At 45.9% G+C, this 20,189-nt stretch overlaps 1 protein-coding gene across 2 annotated transcripts in view; it reads right to left on the reverse strand.

Moving 5' to 3' along the window:
• Positions 1–3,139: 3,139 nt before the first annotated feature.
• fndc5a (fibronectin type III domain containing 5a) overlaps positions 3,140–20,189 on the reverse strand; it is a 21,698-nt gene continuing 4,648 nt past the window's right edge. Inside the window, exons 2-6 of one of the 2 annotated variants that reach the window (XM_030356202.1) lie at positions 11,312–11,427; positions 9,750–9,948; positions 4,246–4,335; positions 3,798–3,931; positions 3,140–3,372 (exon numbers count right to left, since the gene is read on the reverse strand). In XM_030356202.1, the coding sequence (XP_030212062.1) occupies positions 3,313–3,372; positions 3,798–3,931; positions 4,246–4,335; positions 9,750–9,948; positions 11,312–11,427 (599 nt within the window). In that variant the 3' untranslated portion in view covers positions 3,140–3,312. Of the gene's footprint in view, positions 3,373–3,791; positions 3,932–4,245; positions 4,336–9,749; positions 9,949–11,311; positions 11,428–20,189 lie in introns of those variants that run through there. The other variant, XM_030356203.1, reaches the window with a different exon arrangement.

A 20,189-nucleotide genomic window follows, 5' to 3' on the forward strand; every position in this document is an offset into this window, starting at 1 on the left:
GGAGTAAAAAATAAAGATGATATTTTTATTACATTTTCAAGCATACATAAGTAAGCATACACCATATTCTTCATTGGGGAAATTGTGAAACCTTGTACATAACAATTGAACCGTGCTAGCCCTCTGTAAGCATTGACTACTATATGCTTTATGCACGCAAAATAAACAAGATGGCTCTGACAAAGCAGCCTGCTGAACCATGCGTTAAAGATGTTGCTAATTAGAAAAGGAAAAACAATATGGCCAGCCTCGTTATTGTAATGTTGACTTGCATTTTCCAGGCATGTTTAATCCTCACATTTTATTTCAATGCATAATGTATTTGAATATTTTGAAACGGCCAATGATCTTAAGGCTCAATGCAAGCTAAACTGATAGATTTCTAATAACAGCTGGACCTTTCCAAAACTGGAGGAAGGGTCATCGTGTTAAAAAACAGTGGCTTAACATCTCCAGGCAAAAGTGGATGTTTAACTTTAACAGACTTCACAATAAGTTGGTTTAGAAAATGGTTTGTTTTCCCTCTATATGGATGACGGCTTATACCATTTCTGGTATAATTATAATAAACTGTTGAAAAGATATATGGGACATTAAGGTTGGACACACATCTTTCTTCCATAGATCCACACGTGAATTAATTAATCTTCTTTATGCTGAATAGCATCCTTCACTATGGAAACTTCATAGTAATGTTAATGACTGCTGACACAAAGTCTTTAAAGACCTCCAAAATTGGCGATAAATAATATATATTTACAGTAGCATCTGAGCTATATTAAATAAAATGTGTATAATACTGTAAAATGTTTGTAAGAAAGTCTTTGCATAAATGATCATACAAGCACAATTTAAACAGTTTAAAGTGGAGGTGAATACACATGGCCTAAAGGGAAAATCCAAAGTGGAAATTGATTATCACCATGTTAAGACACAATAGGAAAGGAAATTCTCCACGGGAGGACTGTCATTATCGGTTACACTGCCGGTCGATGGATATTGATTGAGCAAGCTACCGTGGTGTTATGGAAAAAAGGTTTCCCATCCACTGAGGTGCTGATGATCATGGCTCAGAGGCAGAACGCTGCTCTGAGACTTTCTGAGCAGCCATAATGTCTATGTCTGGCTATTGGTCTGTTGGTTGTGGTTGAACCCTTGTTGATGACGGCTTAGCCTGTCCCTTGCCATCACTCACTCTTAAACCCCTCGTCTTTCTCTGACTGGAAACGTTGCTCATCATGGAAATGGGACGCTTTGAGCTTCTGTACTCATTATACATAGAACTGGAACAGAGAGAGCATGAAATTGAGGGATAAAAGTCTGCCATTGTGTTAGCCAGGGTTTGGCCACTTTTCAAGACCTATCGCTTGCATGCCCTATTCCCTCATGCTCTCTTTCTCTGTACATGTTGAAAGGGTGCCCATCAATTCACAAGTGTGCCCAGATTGTGTGTACAGTCAATGCCAAAACTCATATTGACTAACAAAGTATAGATGGCTTGATGTTCACTCACTTTTTCCCCCTCACAATAAGGAATTACATTTCTGCTGTTCATGTCTCTATTCTAACGCACACCAACAACACAACACATTGTGATAGTTACACCGGACAATTGATAATGACGCTGTGATTTATCACCTGAAGCTTCTTTACAGCATAGAGCAAGTTATATTGCCCCAAAACCAAATGCCTCCTAATTTCATCTTCAGCTGTTAACAGGTCCTCTTCGAGAAAAAAAGGGCTGCCAGACATTTTCATTTTTCTTTGCCTTTCATAAATCTCTCCAGCACAACACACAAATTAAACTTAAATGTATTTACACATTAAAATGTCATGCCCGCAAGCCTTCCATGATATATATTGAAGACAAAGTTCCATCGATTTCAGCTCTGCAGTTGCGTAGTGTGTCATAACTCAATGTACAAGGGTCTCTCTTGTGTCATAGGTTTAAATTCAGTTTGGGAATAGACATCTCAAACATTTAAACAATAGGACTTCAAGTGAGGCATTGGGCCGGTTGACATTCCTTCTTCTATCATAAAATGTTTTTTATATATTTTTAAGGCAGTTCTATTGTGTTTTAAGCAGCCCTCAAAAGCACTTCTTATTTATTCTCCTTTGATTTATATATAGCTATAGCTACCTCGTACCCACCACAGCGCATTCAGTAAAATGTAGGGGGAGAAAGGGTTGGTTTGGCCCATTGAATAACTGCACAGCTCAGTCCACTTAATACAGTGCTCCATACATGTGTGGCAAAACTTTGTTATTTTTGAAATGTTGACCAGTTGAAAAATATATTGGTAGAAGGAAGCCCTTCTTTCTCTGTGACATCTCGGTTCCAGATGTGAAAATGGAGTCTGTTGGTGAAGGTGGAAAAGTCTGTGGACTCTTAGAAACATTTAGAGTCGATCAAACCGTTGGTAAGGACATCAAGGTCAAACAAACCTGCCCTTGGAAATCGAGGGCCTTTTATTAATCATAAAGAGCGGGCCCCTACAAGAGCCCCACAGAGACAGGATTCCCTGAGAGGGGAAAACCATCTGGCAGAAAGACAACATTTCCCAGAAGTTGCAGAGAGGACTAAATGAAAAAAAGATGATGGCAGGGTAAAGAGGAAATAGCACAAGAAATAGCACTGGAACGGTAAGAAAAATAGCATTGTGTACACATCTGAGCGCTGCATCTTCCACCAAACTAGGAAAATCAATAAGAAGAGATCAGGGCGTGAAGGCTGGGGTGGTGGGGCGTTGATTGCCGAGGGGGGGGAAGGTGGGGGGGGGGAGTCCCCCAAAGAGGACGGGTCTCACTGTTCTGTGCCGCGGCATCTCCAAAAAGGCTGTGTTTGTTGGCTACGTGCAGTAATACGGCGGGTACAGAAACAGGTCATAAAGGGGGGAGGGTGAAGAGAACGAAGATAGAATTGGTCCCTCGCTCTATCAATCGTTCTCAGTCTCCATGTACAGGTTGGTTGGAGGCTGGACCTGGGACGTTTGTGGGGCTTGTTGTATCAAGACTCATATCCGTGCCTGCTTGGCCCTTATCTCTGCCGTGGCGGGGAAGCCACTAAGCACCACTGCAACGCCACGGTCAAGGTCTCGCGTGGCGGCAGCCTCTGCTCTCCACCCAGCCGCCGGAAGCCAGGCCATGATCAGGAGCCTGGGGAGAGCCGCGCCCCGCTCCCCTATCGGAGGGGAGGAGCCTCCTCCAACAACGAGTTCCCTCTGCCTCATGGCCAGAAAAAACAAAGAGTGGCGGGCCTGCCCCTGTGCAGGAACACAAAGTCTTTATAAAGAGACGGCGTCCCAGCGGTCACACCTCGATGATGTTGACAGACGGAGTTCTGTTGTTGTTATTGTTGTTCCTGGGATGCTGAAAGGGAAGCGGGAGGTGAGAACTTTGGCAGGCTCTTTCGATTTGGTTTTGTCATTTTGTACATGAACACCGGAGGGCAGTGGAATTTAGATGAGCTGTCATTAGGGGCTGGATATTGGCTAGGTAGAGACACGGGATTTGGATTCAAGTCGGTTTTAGAAAAATGTTTCTTGTCACGAAATTGGATCAGCCTTATTTTCTAAAGGCAGAATATATGACAGAATATATGAATATATGATGAATATATGTGAGGCAGATTGAGGAATATTTATTTTATCACTGTCATGAATAATTATGATGCAGATTATAATGCAGCTGGTCAAGAGGTGTCCGGGACCATTCACCTGCCCGCTGCAGCTCGGGTAGGGCGCCCAGGGTTGGGGAGGAACTTTAGAGGTGTTGGTGTTGGTGGTTGGTTATACCTTACTGCGCAACAGCCCCCCCGACTGGTGCTCCGGCGTACTGCACTCTGAGGAGTTCTTGGCTTTGTCCTTGTTGGTGTTTGGCTCGTTGTCTTTGATGATGTCGTACTGACGGCAGAAGAGCGCAATCACACCTATAGACGAGAGGCAGGAAGGCCAGAGAGGGGGAGGGCAGGAGAGAGAGGGAAATGGAAGGGAGAGAGAGACAGAGAGAGAGCAGGCTGTATGAGAACATATTTCTTATTAAGCGACAGTCATCATTCGACATGTAAGGGTAATGAAACCTTACCTCACAAGACAAACGACTGACCCCCCCCCAGTCACCCCCAGCGCCACAAAGACGGGCCAGATTATCTGTAGCGAGCCCATACCGTTGAAACCCATTGAACTCTAAGACCATGCGCAGGGCGGGTGGGGGTTGACCTCGTGGGGTGTAACACAGTCTCACCTGCCCACATGATCAGGACCACCACGATGATGATCAGCTCCCCAGCCCTGAGCTGTGCGCTCTGGCCCACCTCCTCCATGGTCACCTCGTCTGCAGGCGACACCACAAAGGAACAGGGACTCCTTTAGAAAGTCTGGCACTGAAGTGGGTTATTTCGTCACTGTAACATTCATTTGTGCAGTGATTTTAAAAATGGCTCCTGAAACTAGAAATGCCCAGCTGCAGGTACTAGGCATTAAACATGATGTGTGATGGGCAGCCATTCGGAAACACAAAAGACAACGTCTTTGAGAACCATGGGAGGATGAAAGAAGTGCTAGAGTACAAAAAAAGGTATCTTGTGTTGATGGTGGTCAACACAAAGAGTAGACACACACACACACACACACACACACACACACACACACACACACACACACACACACACACACACACACACACACACACACACACACACACACACATACACACACACACACTGAGTAAGGATTTGAACCAAAGTCGACGAAACTAGTTTGTAAGCCTCTCTTAGGGGAAATGATTGAGAGATTGACCAGGATTGGAGGATTGACCCTCCATACCAGAGATAAAGAGGGAGAGAGAGGGGACCAAGTGTTGAAGTATAAGATAAAGAGTAAATCACCATAGTCAGAATGATCCAAGCTGATTCTAATTCTGATAGAGATCAGGACTCTGCTATAGATCACTACTCGACACCAATGCCAACTGGGCAACAGTAAATAAGGGAAATAGTATGGATTGAGTGTGTCTGTGCCTGTTTGCATGCAAATGTGCTTTGCTCATGCCCATTCGTCTTGCAAGTACTTCACAGTGGATTTCACCATGTAAGCCAGACAGAAACGTCTAGCGCAGGACTTTTGTGCTCTTATGTTGCAGAAATCAATTACTCAATCCGTGGTCCGCTGCAACTTATTGTAGACAGCCCTTTCTTTTTATTGAGACAGACTCGGGAAATCAGAAGGCCCACGCGACACACTCTGCTGGCTTCAAGCACAGAGCAATTCACTCCAGCAGCCAGCGTCCGGTGGCCAGTATTAACAAATTAAAGTGCAGCAGTCCGAGACTACACTTGCAAGCCAGCACCCTCACTGATGCATCCTCACAAATCCCCCTGATGTTGTTTGGCCCGGTGCTCCTGGAACAAAGAGAATACTTAACTTTCGATTATATTTAGATCTAAAAGTATTCTTTCGGCAATGAATGATACATCAAAGGCGATCGCATAACAAATGCAATAAAAATGTGAAAACTCTGAAGCCAGCAGTTTTTCAACATTAAGATTAAGATCGGTAAATTATCATCTGAATAAGTTGCCCGACGTACACAACGATCGAAACAGCTTGCAAATACCTCCCACCAACGGAGAGTTGGCATTGCATTAAGCCTAATGTTTAGGCCAAATACAAAACGGCTGGCAACCAAGATACTTTTGGTAACCAAACGGCTTGATAATTGAATCATTCTTATCAGCCAGATTTCACCGTGCAATGGTTATCTATTTAGAGCAGAATACAACAAGGCAGTAATATAGTTCAGACTCATAAATAGGGAACAGCAGGTTGATGAGGCAGATGGCAGAGCTGGCAACGCATAGTAAGTAGAGAAAATGACTTCTGTTTGTTGTTTTGCTTCTAACTGAAAACTTGCTTCGGAACAGAAATAGAACAATCGAACAGAAATATGAAAATTGGAATATATGAGAAACGGATATAAAAAGCATGTTCAACCAATTGTAAATTGTTTTAGTTTATCTGTAGGCCTTTCATCCTTTTCCTTGATCCTTCAATCATTGGTTTTTCACATATTGGTGTGCTAGTTTGTAATATGTAGTAGTTTGTAATATGTGTTTGTGCTTATAACACACACACACACACACACACACACACACACACACACACACACACACACACACACACACACACACACACGCACACGCACGCACGCACACGCACACACACACACACACACACACACGCACACACACACACACACTCATACACATCCTCACCTCCAAAGTGTGTCTGTGTGATTCATTATCCTCCACTTATATTCTACAGAGCCATAGTTTAGCTCCTAGTACCAGACCACCTCCTTTCACCGTCTCCTTTTCACAGCCTGTTTCTTGGGTGTTGGTTTAATTAATTCTGGCTGGCTCAGAACCCCAGGAGAACAACTGAGAGGTTTAACAGACACTCCTTTGCAGTTGTTATATCTTACTACAGCGGATTTCAACTACATTGTGAAGGGGGTTGTCTCTGAATTGAGTTCCCATAACTGGAAAGTATGGCAAAACAGTGATTTGCTATAAGGACGCATGACAAAGAACTTGAAATTGTTTTATTTTATGAGGGGTGACAAATAATCTGCTGAAAACCTATTCGGCAATTTCTTTTTTCATTAAAAGTTTGATCCATAGATTAGTTTCTACAAACTCTCTGTCTGGAAATGGTTCATTTTAAACCCCCTTTCTCTGTGATTAGAACTATCAGCGGTTCTTAAAATGAACACGTTCTGCTACAATGGAAATAATGATATTCTGTAACAATTAACAATAACAAGGAAACAAACAGGCAAAAGGCACCTTTCTCCATGTCGAAATTTCTTTATGTTAACTAAATAATTATAATTTCGTAGACGCAGGCAAACACATTCAGGAAAATACTTTTTGGACCACCCAATCTTTTTCCCTGCGTGCACAGCCATCAAGGCTGCCTTTAATGTCACAAAAGTCAATTCAAAGACTACAGAGTATTTTCTCTGCTGTCCCATATCTTGCTGATCTGTCGGATGGAACAGAGGAAGAAGAGGCAGCATAATAGTGAGAGGGTTTGGTTCTGCTCTGCCTGCGTCTGCAACTGCAATGGATCTGAAGTCTTGGAAGGATTGGAATGTAGAAAATGTAGCATGGTTTCAACGGATCACAGGGAAGTGTTTGGTGTGTGTGTGTGTGTGTTTGTGTGTGAGTGTGTGTGTGCGTTTTTATATGTCTGTCTGACTGAGAGGTTAATAGAGGGGGAAACTGGCAGTGGAACCAGTGATATGGCAGAATGAGAAATTAGTTCAAAGAGTTCAAAACAGAGACATTTCTGCTTTCAAAGTAGAAAAAGTCAGAATGTGTGTGTGTGTGTGTGTGTGTGTGTGTGTGTGTGTGTGTGTGTGTGTGTGTGTGTGTGTGTGTGTGTGTGTGCGTGTGGGTGTGCGTGTGTTTGTGTTTGGGTGGGTTTTGAGAGGAATTGGACAGGAGGGGGAGGAGTAATATATTGATACAACACACACACACACACACACACACACACACACACACACACACACACACACACACACACACACACACACACACACACACACACACACACACACACACACACACACACACTTACATACACATACACACACCAGACATACACACACACACACACACACACACACACACACACACACACACACACACACACACACACACACACACACACACACACACACACACACACACACACACACATACATTTGCAAAGATGTTGCAAAAAATCTGTGCAACACTGATGAGAGTATTGGGCTTAATCTGTATACAATGCATTGCACTTGTTTCTTAAAGAGTGGTGGTGGTAGTGTGGTCGGTGGTCATCAGAGCCAGTGAACTGCTGCAATTCTATCTCCAACTTCCCTCAGACTAACACACAAGATTCTTGCAAAGTGCCAGCTGTCAGCGAATGAGCAGCATAACTCAGCAGCCTCGAAGCTTTCCCCTCCAGAAAGCTCCATGCCTCCACTACATTACCGGGGAGTGGGCTGTCGTTCACCATCTCGGCCGTGTCGTAACAGCCGTGCCGCTGTCATTTTCCTCCCTTCTCTTCCCTGCACTGGCCTCCCTGGGTGTGGAGTCTGTTTTTTTTCGGGACGTTTGCTAATGCGATATCCCATCCATTTCTTTTTGTGGCATGTATTTTCTACTCGGAGAGCAGAAAATAGTAGTAGTGTCCTGAGACGTTGTTTGCATCTCTCTTTGTTTTATTGGCTATTTAAATATGAGTTAGTTAGATAGTAGAGACAGAGAGCGAGAGAGACAGAGAGACAGAGATAGACAGAGAGAGAAGTGGAGTGTCTACTTATTTGTTTTAGGTTCAGCGAGCTGGACTGGAAATCATCTGCCATTTAGCCCGAGGAAATAAATAAGAAATCCAGACTCACATATACCAGCAACGGCCAAACAAATCCCTCTCGTTCAACAAGGCTATTGATTTTTGAAAAACTGGAAGTCTGAAGAAAGATATGCACGGCTAGGTCATTTACCATGGGCCATTCGAAAAAAAGAAAAGTTATCTCAATTCTTGTGTTTGAGAAATATGTTTTATCTTTCAAAGTCCAGTGATCAAGGGTTCCACCCCCACTTTGACCCCACGAACCCGCCTGCTACTTAAATGACGGGTGTGGACTCGAGCAGAGGAAGCAGGGAGAGAGGAGAGAGGAGGTCGCCAGCCAAAGGAGCATTGACCCGCTGCTCCACCTCGCCGCACCCTCACTCCCTCCCTGCTGCCCTCTGCCTCAAACGCCTTCCTCCCGACTGTAGTTCACTGGGGAGGGAACGGGGCGAAGGGGGGCGTGTGGGGGGAATCCCTCAGAGAGGCGCATCGATACACGGCCAGGAGCAGTGCACAGCCGCCCTCCTGCGCCACCCTGTTCCCCACGTCCCGGCCTCCGCTACGGACAGCAGGGGCGAGCCCCGGAAGCGTTCTGTTGTGAAATTCCATTTCACGCTTTAGGTCCTTGTTGATTTTTTATTGTTTTATTTCTTTTTTTCCCCCGATAAGCACTTTATAAGTCTCTCCGAAAGCCAGCACTACCCTATTCCCCTCGGCCGTCTGAGGGCCAAGAGCGCGCCAGCAATCTCCTTTTCCTCCGGTTTCCTTTATTGGAGGATTTGCACGCGAGGTTCACACAGTGAGCAATGGATACTTGCAGGAATGCAATCGCTGCACATTCAGGGCCTATACCTACAGGGTTACAGGATCAGCTAGATGTTAGGGGGCTGTGGGACTCCCAGCCTCTGAAAGGCTCTGAATTCAAAACGCCAATGTCTTTTGTCTGCCTTCCTCGGGCTCAAGGCCTCACCAGCATCAACATGACTGGCTTTTTTTTTTTACAGATGGCTGGGGATGGCTTAGCTCTGGAGGTAGGGTTGACTTGGAATCCGGAAGGTTGCTAGTTCAAACCCCGGCTGCTTCTCGCTGAGTGTCTAGGTGTCCCTGAGCAGGACACCTGACGCCACTGCTCCAGACGCGCTGGCTGTCAGCTTGCGTGGTTGACACCGTCGTCGGTGTGTGAATGTGTGTATGAACCGCGGCAGGTCGCTTTGGGATAAGAGCGTCTGCCTGATGCCCTGAATGTAATGGTTATTCATTCAAAGATGAATATCGTGCATTGGATCAAAGTGTTTGCTGTCTGAAAAGCAAACAATATGTATCTACCGTGCGTACACGTCTTACCGTTACTCTCGGAGGCCAGCGTCTCGGCCTCTTTGGGCGTCCGAAAGTTCAGGGGTTTGCTCTGCGGGCTGGGCCCCAGCATGCCGATGGACTGGACGTGCACAATGTAGTCTGTCTCCTCCTCCAAGTCCCATAGTGCACAGGAGTTTGTGGTGGTGTTCACTTCCTGTATGAAGCGCAGCATGCGTCCATATTTCTTCTGTTGGAGAACAGAAAGACAGCGAGCGAGAAATAAAGAGATTACAGGTTACATTACACAAGGAGGGCTTCCTGCACGCCCTAATATAGAAACCGATTATTAGGTTGGTGCTTGCACACTACTCCAACAAACCTAGCCGGGGAACCAGATAAATCTGCCAGCTCATGTTTCATGTACTCTGGTTCCCCTCCTATTCAGACAGACTTCCAGCTGTTTGATACGGTTTGATACGATATGCTGCACGTTTTGTTTTTCTCTGATTGGGTGTTGGTCTATCAATTTGCATCCAGAGGCATTTTTGTTGGTGCTCGTTGTCAATGCCCCTTGGACATTGAAAAGCAATCTGAGGGTTTCATTCAGAATTTATGTGCGAATTGGTCTGGTGATGTAAGGGTATGAAGAACACCAACGCCCTTCTAACTTTAGAACGTTGACCGACCACCCTATAATAGGTGTTCATTAGTTGGGCCAGCCACTTTAGATATTATACATTTTCCTGTGGACCTATCTTTGAATGTGCTGTGCTGTGCATATTGGTACTCCTAAATGAGGTAAAGATAACCATTATGCTGCAGATGTTCAGTGCAGATGTTTCAATGTTGAAAAGAGAAGAGCCAACAGCTATATGTTGACCCTGCATTTCACAGTATGCAATGGAGTTGCAGGCTATGCGGTCACTTCAGTGAATGCAACAGATGGTTCGTGGTTGATTTGAATGGAGAGATCCACCCAAAATAGCGTTCAAGAGCCCTCACTGTTCAGCAAAGGGCTTCATCTGTCTTACATTTAATTCACGTTGGCATGGAATCGTATGCGATGAAGATGTATAGATGTATAGATGAAGATGTAGGATGATAAAAAGGGGACCTTTCCGCCATGGCTCTGAAGCAGACTGTCGGCTGCTGCTAGACTAACCCAGCATCAGCCCCTTCCGATCACGACGTCGGAACATCATTCACGTAGGTGGGTATTCCCATGCACAGAAATGTTTTTGTCTGTGTGTGTGTGTGGGTGGGGGGGGGGATCTGTGCATGTACACAAGAATAGGAAGAAGTATCAATTATTTCTCTTTCACACAGCTGTCATCCTCCACCAACACTTGTCAGAGCGAGGGGACGCACAGCGTCGCCGAGGCATCGCCTGTCACTTCTCATAATACGAGACGACACACGATGAGAGAGAGAGGGAGAGAGAGAGAGAGAGGGAGGGAGAGAGAGAGGGAGACACACACAGAATGACAGACAGACATTTTGGCCGAAAACTAGTGACGAATTCTAATTATTTCCATTGGTGTTTATTGGTACCTTCAACAAACTTGTGTGCGTGTGCTTGCGCGGGTGCGTGCGTGTTTGACCGTCAGTACCTGCTGTGTGATAGCGAAGCCGATGGCAAAGTCTGCCTCTGGGATGTCCCATGTCACCACGGCAGAGTTGGCCTTCAGATCCCTGAGGGTCACATTGAAGGGAGCAGCTAAGCTGTCTGCAGAGAGAGAGAGAGAGAGAGAGAGAGAGAGAGAGAGAGAGAGAGAGAGAGAGAGAGAGAGAGAGAGAGAGAGAGAGAGAGAGAGAGAGAGAGAGAGAGAGAGAGAGAGAGAAGACTTGTTCAGCATCGATCTCCATAGGCAGTAAAATACATTTAACCTGCTTCCATTATCTAAAAAAACAAAACAATGAAAGAATTCCACATGGACTATCAATTAATGGATGTCCAAAAGGATATGTAACCACAACACATCACACCAAACCATTCAACAACACACATCCACACCACACCACACCTGAGAGGCATAGTCTGTCAGGTCATTAGATCAGACAAGCAGACAGACAGGCATACATGTTCTGGGTCGCTAATGAAACATGAGGAGTCGTGACAACCTCCTTCGTGTGGTTTGACTTTGATTGGTGTTCATTATTGTTTGTGTTCAGATACTGCTCCAGTATAATGTGTTGTCAGGCGTTGGCTATGCAAATGTTAATGTTTGTCATGATAATTAAGCTGCCTTGTTCCAATTAGATTTAAATTTGAATGAGAGCGAGATGCAGGGAGGGAGCTGGTGGAAAGAGGGTTAGAGAGAAAGAGAGGGACTGAAATAGAGAGGGAGAGACACCAAGACGAAGAGAGAACATAGATGCAAGGGGTAAAAATATGGTTTTATTCTACTTGGTGCAGCACCAGTTAATTAATAATAAAGTTTGAAGTACGTTCACAATCTGAGTCGCCGTTGCGGAAAGGGCCACCAGCAGTCCTCAGTCAGACAGATGAGAGACAGAAACACTGAGCATGGGACCAGATCCAAACCCATTACGAGACGTAGCCCCACTGACACAGGGAAATAAAACGCCAACTCCAAGCGCTGCGATGGTGCAGCCTGTGGATCAGCTGATACCACAATATAAAGCATGAGCAGCGATGAAATCTTCACAGCCAGACGGTAATGTGCTGTCATAAATCCTGCTCTCTCTGTCTCTTTGTCTCTCTGTGTCTCTCTCTCCATTACTCTCACTCTCTCTCTCTCTCTCTCTCTCTCTCTCTCTCTCTCTCTCTCTCTCTCTCTCTCTCTCTCTCTCTCTCTCTCTCTCTCTCTCTCCCTCTCCCTCTCTCTCTTCTTTCTCTCTGGATTACTCAGTCCTGCTGTGTCTTCTGCATGTATTGCATACCTTCTAGGGAAGAGAACTCTACTAACCTTGAGTCCAACTGACTTTTAATCTCATGTATTGACTAGACATTAAACGTTTCAGAAGAACATGGGTGAATAGATTCATATGTATATATAATTGAATGCGTTCAATATCAATTTGGTTTTGTGCATCCGGTGAATATTAGCGAACAGGAAATTACGCGGGTATATCAGGCTTAATGTTGATGTGTGATCATAGAGAGTCCATACCACACCTCTCTATTAGTGTGTGCTATGAGCGTGGGGGATTCTACTCCATGTGACTACAGATTCATAAGGGCCATGAGGTCTACTGAGTAGTAATAACTAGCAGTAATTAATTGAGTGTGTGTCTGCGTGCGTGCGTGTGTGCCTAAAATAATTCTGGGATTATCTTTTCTGCGCTGCACGAGTCTGCAACTACAGGTACTACAATTATCAACACACACACACACACACACACACACACACACACACACACACACACACACACACACACACACACACACACACACACACACACATGGATGAATAAACATGCACGGCATGCATTATAGAAGAGGAGATGAACAAGGGTCAGGAGGCTAGTTTTACTAATATGCACTTTCCGAACCACGCAAAGTAATCGACACATAATGCCCCCATATTAACCCATTTATAACAGGGTGTTTGCTGGGAGCAGTTGTGGTTAGTTAGGGTTAAGTGGGGTAATGTGGGGCACCTCTGCCCCTCGACGTGAAGCGAGACTCGAGCTAGCAAGCCTTCTCTATGGGCAGCTCCTGCTCCTCTGTGGTTGTACGTGTGGATGGGACTTGTCTCTTTGTGTCCGGACAGTCGATCTTGAGAAAGCGTACGAGCTAGCTTTCTGTACATGTTCAAAGGCCGGGTTTTAAGGGGAGTAGGAGGAGAAGGAACATCCGTTTGGTTCCCCTTCATCTCTGAACCGTAACTGAAATGTGCTTTATTCATGTCAGACTACGGCTGCTTTTGGTCTTCGTCTGACCGGGTCGCTAATGGATTGGCTTGTTTTGTACAACGAACCATCGCTTGAAGTGCAAATAGGTACACTGGGAATGACCTGCACACACACCTACACACACACATGGTGGGAAAGTCTGTCTGTCAAACACAGATCATCGGCTAATTGACTACCGGTAGGACAAGTCTTCCTGCAATCGTTGTACGCTGTACCATAACATTAAGATTGATCCGTCCCCCTGGGTATGGATTACATTGAGCTCAGATAAAAAGGCCAATGCCACACTGCACCTAGGGGACTTTAACTGGTCTCCTCCAGAGAATAACTCAGGGTAGTGGTTTGGAAGACACCACCATTGTAATAAACAATTGTTTATTGTAAGGTTGCAGACAATGATACATGACCCCCCCCCCCCCCCCCCCCCCCCCCCCACCAACACTCTATTTAAATATGCAAGTCCACCTTACCCATGCTGACCTCACCGGTGTATACCGCATGCACTGTATAACTCACACGTCACTAGCCACATGTCTACCGAGAGGTTAGCACAGGAGGCGATTATAGATGCAGGATAACGTCGCCGTCGGTGACGTTCTGATGAACGCATCGGCAGATGCGAGATGACAGGAAGGAAACCAGCTGAAGCTCGTCGCCACCGGTGCTGTCTTCCTGCATCTGCTCTCTATCTGGGAGGGCTGGTCTCTATCTGGGGGTCTCTCTCTCTGTCTCTGTCGCTCTCTGTCTCTCTCTCTCTGTCTCTGTCTTTCTCTTCTGAAGCGTGTCATCCTGTCCCTCTAATAAACACAAACAACAACAACCACCAAACGCAGAGTGGCGGCAAACGTTTACGCCTCCTCGCCCCAAGGGGAAAGTGTTTGTGTCGTTCTTCTGACACAAACAATCATCTCTGCTTGTAGCGCACATCAACACCCCAAGACTCAGTTTAAGTTTAAGTCAACACTTCCAGGCAACAAGTACGTGCCAAAAACGAAAGATCCCTTCATCTGTGGTCCTCAGTCGGTCGAGTTTGAACGTGGAGGTGAAGCCGGTTTATGAAGGAGGATGATTGGATATTGAGGAGTGAGGGGGCCCCAGACAACAAGGCACACAGCTATAGAAAGTAAACACGTATCCACTGAGAAGGTGTAGTTCGGACACAGCCGTGATAATTGTGTCTGCCCGTCTCAGTTTGAACCCTGCTGGCGAGGTGAATTGAGTGGAATGGAAGGATTTAGAGGCAGACAGAGATAAGGTAGATTGACAGGAGTTAATTCTCAGCCAAACCCTCCCACACACACACACACACACACAGCCATGCACACAAAGTGTCCCTCCATTTTCTATAAAATAAAAATTGGTAGCACTTTAGAAGAAACTAAAACTTTGAAGCATTAATAAGAGTAAATAGTGAATAATCAGTTATAAAGAAATCATTAGTAAGTCATTCGTAATATTTTATAAAAGATTAATTAGATAATTGAATGATTGTAGATAAAATTTGCGTGTGATGCGTAGGTTCATGATTTAGAAACTATTTAAAATGTGGTAATAATGCTTAATAAACACTGTGCAGTGTTTAACTTAGTGGCAGCTAGCGGAAACGACTTGGCAGAAATGTCACCATGTCATCAAAAGTCCTGCTAGTCAGCAGTATTATGTACCTCTACTTTATTAATGCTTAAAATATGCACTTATTTTAAAGTCCTAATAACAAGCAACTTCCCGTTCTGTGCCCTATTGTCCCAGAGTTTGAAGTGACTATTCTCTTTTTGTCGCTCCTTTCGCTGTGTGTATAGAGCGGTGTTGGGGTGTGTGTGTGTGTGTGTGTGTGTGTGTATGTGTGTGTGTGTGTGTGTGTGTGTGTGTGTGTGTGTGTGTGTGTGTGTGTGTGTGAGTGAGAGTCTTTGTGTGTGTGTCTACTTGTGGGACAGCAGGCTGGTAAGCCATGACTGGCATACCTCACGTACCCTTTCACCTGAGTGAGGGGGTTTAATGAAAAAACCACACAGATGTCTTCATAAACTCTGTCACTCCTCTCTCTCTCTCTCTCTCTCTCTCTCTCTCTCTCTCTCTCTCTCTCTCTCTCTCTCTCTCTCTCTCTCTCTCTCTCTCTCTCTCTCTCTCTCTCTCTCTCTCTCACTCACTCACTCACTCACTCACTCACTCACTCACTCACTCACTCACTCACTCACTCACTCACTCACTCACTCACTCACTCACTCACTCACTCACTCACTCTCTACTGACAAAGATAAATTGGCTTAAGCACATTGTGTGTGTGTTTATGTGTGAATATGTGTGTGTGTGTTTCTGCGTGTGTGCGTATGCGTTTTTTGTCAGCGAAGCCATCAAAGTGACAGCTAGTTGTCTGGTCCATACTGGGTGCGGTCACAGGTGAAGGCTTCCTAATGTCCATGCCATCACAGTACTCACAGGAAGGCAGTGTGTGTGTGTGTGTGTGTGTGTGTGTGTGTGTGTGTGTGTGTGTGTGTGTGTGTGTGTGTGTGTGTGTGTGTGTGTGTGAGAGAGTAGTGTGGGTTTGCATGCATGCACATACACGTGGGCCACAAATACAGTGACTGTAAACAAATACGTTGGCTTCATAGATATGACACCTGCTGAGGAGGTGAACAGAGTGGAGTGGAGGGATTTAGAGACAAAACAGGGATAAGGTAGACTGACGGGGGTTAATTCTTTGCCAAACCCTCCCACACACACACATGCATGCATGCACGCACACAGACACAGATATAGTCTCCCTCCATTTTCTATGGAAGAAAAATAGGTAGCACTTTAGATTAACTGAATTACTGCTTTAGAATAAGTTTTAGCGTTATCGTGCAAAAAAAACGTGTTCCTTAATCAAAACAGCTTATTATTAATGAGGGAAGTTTATGCTCTGGGGCCGGGCTCTGCTTTTCCTTTGTTTCGCTTCATATTTTCATCTCTGACTCCTTCTCTATCCCTATCTTTCTCCTCTCTGCAAATCTCCTCCTGGCACACACTACCTGGAGGTCAAGGCCGTTGGTTAAGCTGTCCTGGTTGAGCCCCCAGAAACACATGAGCTGCCCTTTCACTCTTGTCTCCGACCAAAGGGCAGCTGCTTCTCCTCATCCTCTTCCTCCTCCTCCTCCACCACCACACTGACTCCTGACCCCTTTGATTCCCCACTCTCTCCCTCGGGCCCCGCTGGACTCAGTCCACTTTGGACTTTACTTCACATCTTTGGTCAAGGTGAAGGGAGGCAGGCTGGCAGCAAGGGCAGAGAAAGGTTCCCCACAGCTGGTCTGCACCACATGTATTAATGGAAAGAAAATGAAAGTTGCCCATCAGATTTATTGGAAAAACGACAGCGACAAAACCTCCTTACATTTCTGGAATCCTTAGTCGGCACTCGATAGTTTGAAGATCAATCCTCTTTTGTCTGGAGAACTTTTTGTCTGATTCTTTTCTTTTGCTTTTTTCCACGGCCACCTGTGGTTCAAATGCAGTCGTTTTATGGATCCGTGCAGATTGCTCCTCTGTGTTTAGCAAAGCTAATTTGCGGCGGCTCTGTTTTGCTTTGCGGGGAACACTTGCTGAACATGGCAGCAGTCACATTTTGTTATTCTCTGTAAAGCGGTTCTTCATCTCTTTGTGTAATTATCCATGCGTACTACAAAGTGAAGTCTCTGCACACCAAATGCATACTACGTGTGTTTCCACGCATGTCTATTGCAAGAGTGCACATTTGCAAAGAAGACATTGCCGAACAGAAACAAATGCCCTTTTAGCGAGGGGAAATCAAATGAGACAGCGATCGCGGTTGTGCGTGACACGTGGCGGGGGAGAAAGTGACTATAAATTAGCACTTGTTCATTAGCACGGCCTCGTCTAGCGTCAAAGCATACAAGAGTGTCGGGGGAATCTCAAGTGGTTGCCTCTCGTCTCCTTTCATGTTAACGCTGGTCGGAGGGCTTGTCCGTCAGTGCTCCCATGCCCTCATCGTTGCATGAGCTCAGCCGGCACATCCCAACTTCCCCCCCACCCCCCCTCCCTCCACATAATGTGTGCCATGATTGAGCCATCAGGATGTGGAGCTGATGTGTAGTTTGCTCTTGCATGTGAGAACGGAGACCTTGACACGTGGCCTCGTCCTTGCAGACACACTCTAATACTCTCTCTCTCCCGCTTAGTGCGTGCCCACAGAGCAGTTAAGGCGGAGCAAGGGTAAGGTGCTCCGTTGGGAAATTTAACATTTAAAGTTAATGTTTCCCAATGGGCACTTAAGGCAGCTGTTAAAAGATTCAAAAGATTGCCATATGAAGTGTGCATGTGTATAGTAAGTCACCAAGTAACGCCGAATCATGCTAGTGATACTCCTGCTTGTCACCGTGGTGCATTAGAGAGCGATCTATAGACTTTGTAGACGCTGAGAGTATATTCAGCTTCAGCTATTTGAATACCTTGACTCCCCATGTGATTGACACAGGTTCATTTGAATTGCAATGTTGAGAAGGGAACAAAAGAGGGAGAATTGCAAGCCGCTGTCAATTATATCCTGCTCCTTAATAGACTGGACATGCGCCTCAATCGCAGACAAAATGTCTGCCTTTCCCAACAACCTTTCGTCCTTTTTTTACTTTAGTTTTTTTTTTCTCAGCTTCAAAATCAATGTATTGCTATTCTTGGAACTGGTGTGGGATTTTTGCTTCAACCAGCCCCCCCTCCACACACACACACACACACACACACACACACACACACACACACACACACACACACACACACACACACACACACACACACACACACACACACACACACACACACACACACACACACACACACACACACACGTATACCTATAACCTAAACCCACCGACTCACCATAAACCTCACCCTGGATCCATCTCTCTAGCTCTCACTTTCTGTTCTTAAGTTGTTCTCCTTTTAGCTGTATTTACGTCACACTGGCAGAACAGCAGGACTCTGGTGCTGGCACTCACCACAAGAAGCTGGATATACGTCACCAAATCAGCTCGATGCCTTGGCGCCATGTGCGAGCGGGAGGGGGGGCCAAACAAAGAGATAGAGTCGGGGAGAGAGTGAGACAGAGAGAGGTCTCCGATGGGTGCGGAGCCCAGAGTTGCCACCATATTGACCAGGCCAGCCCATGTGCACCCGACTGTTCTCCAATTGATTTTGTAAATATCCTGGAGAGAGAGAGAGAGAGAGAGAGAGAGAGAGAGAGAGAGAGAGAGAGAGAGAGAGAGAGAGAGAGAGAGAGAGAGAGAGAGGGAGAGAGAGGGAGAGGGAGAGGGAGAGGGAGAGGGAGAGGGAGAGAGAGAGAGAGAGAGAGCATGTAGGGAGAGAGGGCAGGGAGCACAGCACCAGAACAAACCCACTTTCTGGGCACTGATGAGAGGGGAGGTATGGAGTGGGTGGGATAACGCAATCTCACAAGTTCCTGTTGAGGATCTGGATTGTACAATAGTGCAACCCGGTCTCACGAAAAGTCGTGATTAAAGTAGGAAAATCCCTGCAGTGGTGTGTAGCAAATTCTAAAAGACACAGTGGTGGGGGAAATGCCAGGAGATTGGTTATTTGATCAAGATCTACACACAGTCACAGTCACACGCACACACACACGCACACACACGCACACACACACACACACACACACACACACACACACACACACACACACACACACACACACACACGCGCACACGCACACACACACACACACACACACACACACACACACACACACACACACACACACACACACACACAAGCAGAGACACACACACACAAGCTGCACTCACAGCTTCAGTAGGCGACTAAAGACTACGGGGCTCCAGTCAATGAATATGAAATGAGTGTCTGATTAAACACCTTACATGTTTAGTATTATATTCTCTCTCTCTCTCTCTCTCTCTCTCTCTCTCTCTCTCTCTCTCTCTCTCTCTCTCTCTCTCTCTCTCTCTCTCTCTCTCTCTCTCTCTCTCTCTCTCTCTCTCTCTCTCTCTCTCTCTCTCTGTTTGGCCTTTTGTCTGAACATGGGCCTTGACTCTGAAGATTAGCATGGTAGTTGTGGACTGTACCCTCCCAGAGGAGACAGCTGCAGAGACCTTCGCTACGCCTCATCCCCGTGCCTTTGATTCTCTCCGTGTTTCTTTGGTTTGTTAGACACATCCTTTGTGTGCATTTAGCTTGCTGCTGAGAGCAACTGCTGTGGGCAGCTGATGAATACCTGGAGGGTTCACACTCGCACAACCACACGCGCAGGCAGGCACGTACAGTAGAAGGTTTTTCCCCATTGATCACACAAACGCACACACATACCTGCACTTCAACTTCGGAGACTGTGTGTGCTTCGGCTGTTCGTGTGCATCTTGCATTCATGTGTGTGAGACTGTGAGTGAACAAGAGAGAGGCAGACTGAGACCCAGACAGCCAACCCAGACCCAACTACTTTTTGTGTGTGCGTGTGTGTGTGTTTCTGTGTGTGTGCGTGCGTACTTTCTGCACTGATTCCCCCCGAGGAGTTCACTGGCCACCGCCACCGAGTGAAGCGCAGCTCCTCTGGTGGGCCAGAGGGCCCCACAGCAGCTCCTCTGG

The sequence above is a fragment of the Gadus morhua genome, chromosome 5, assembly GCF_902167405.1.
Source record: "Gadus morhua chromosome 5, gadMor3.0, whole genome shotgun sequence".
NCBI lineage: Eukaryota > Metazoa > Chordata > Actinopteri > Gadiformes > Gadidae > Gadus > Gadus morhua.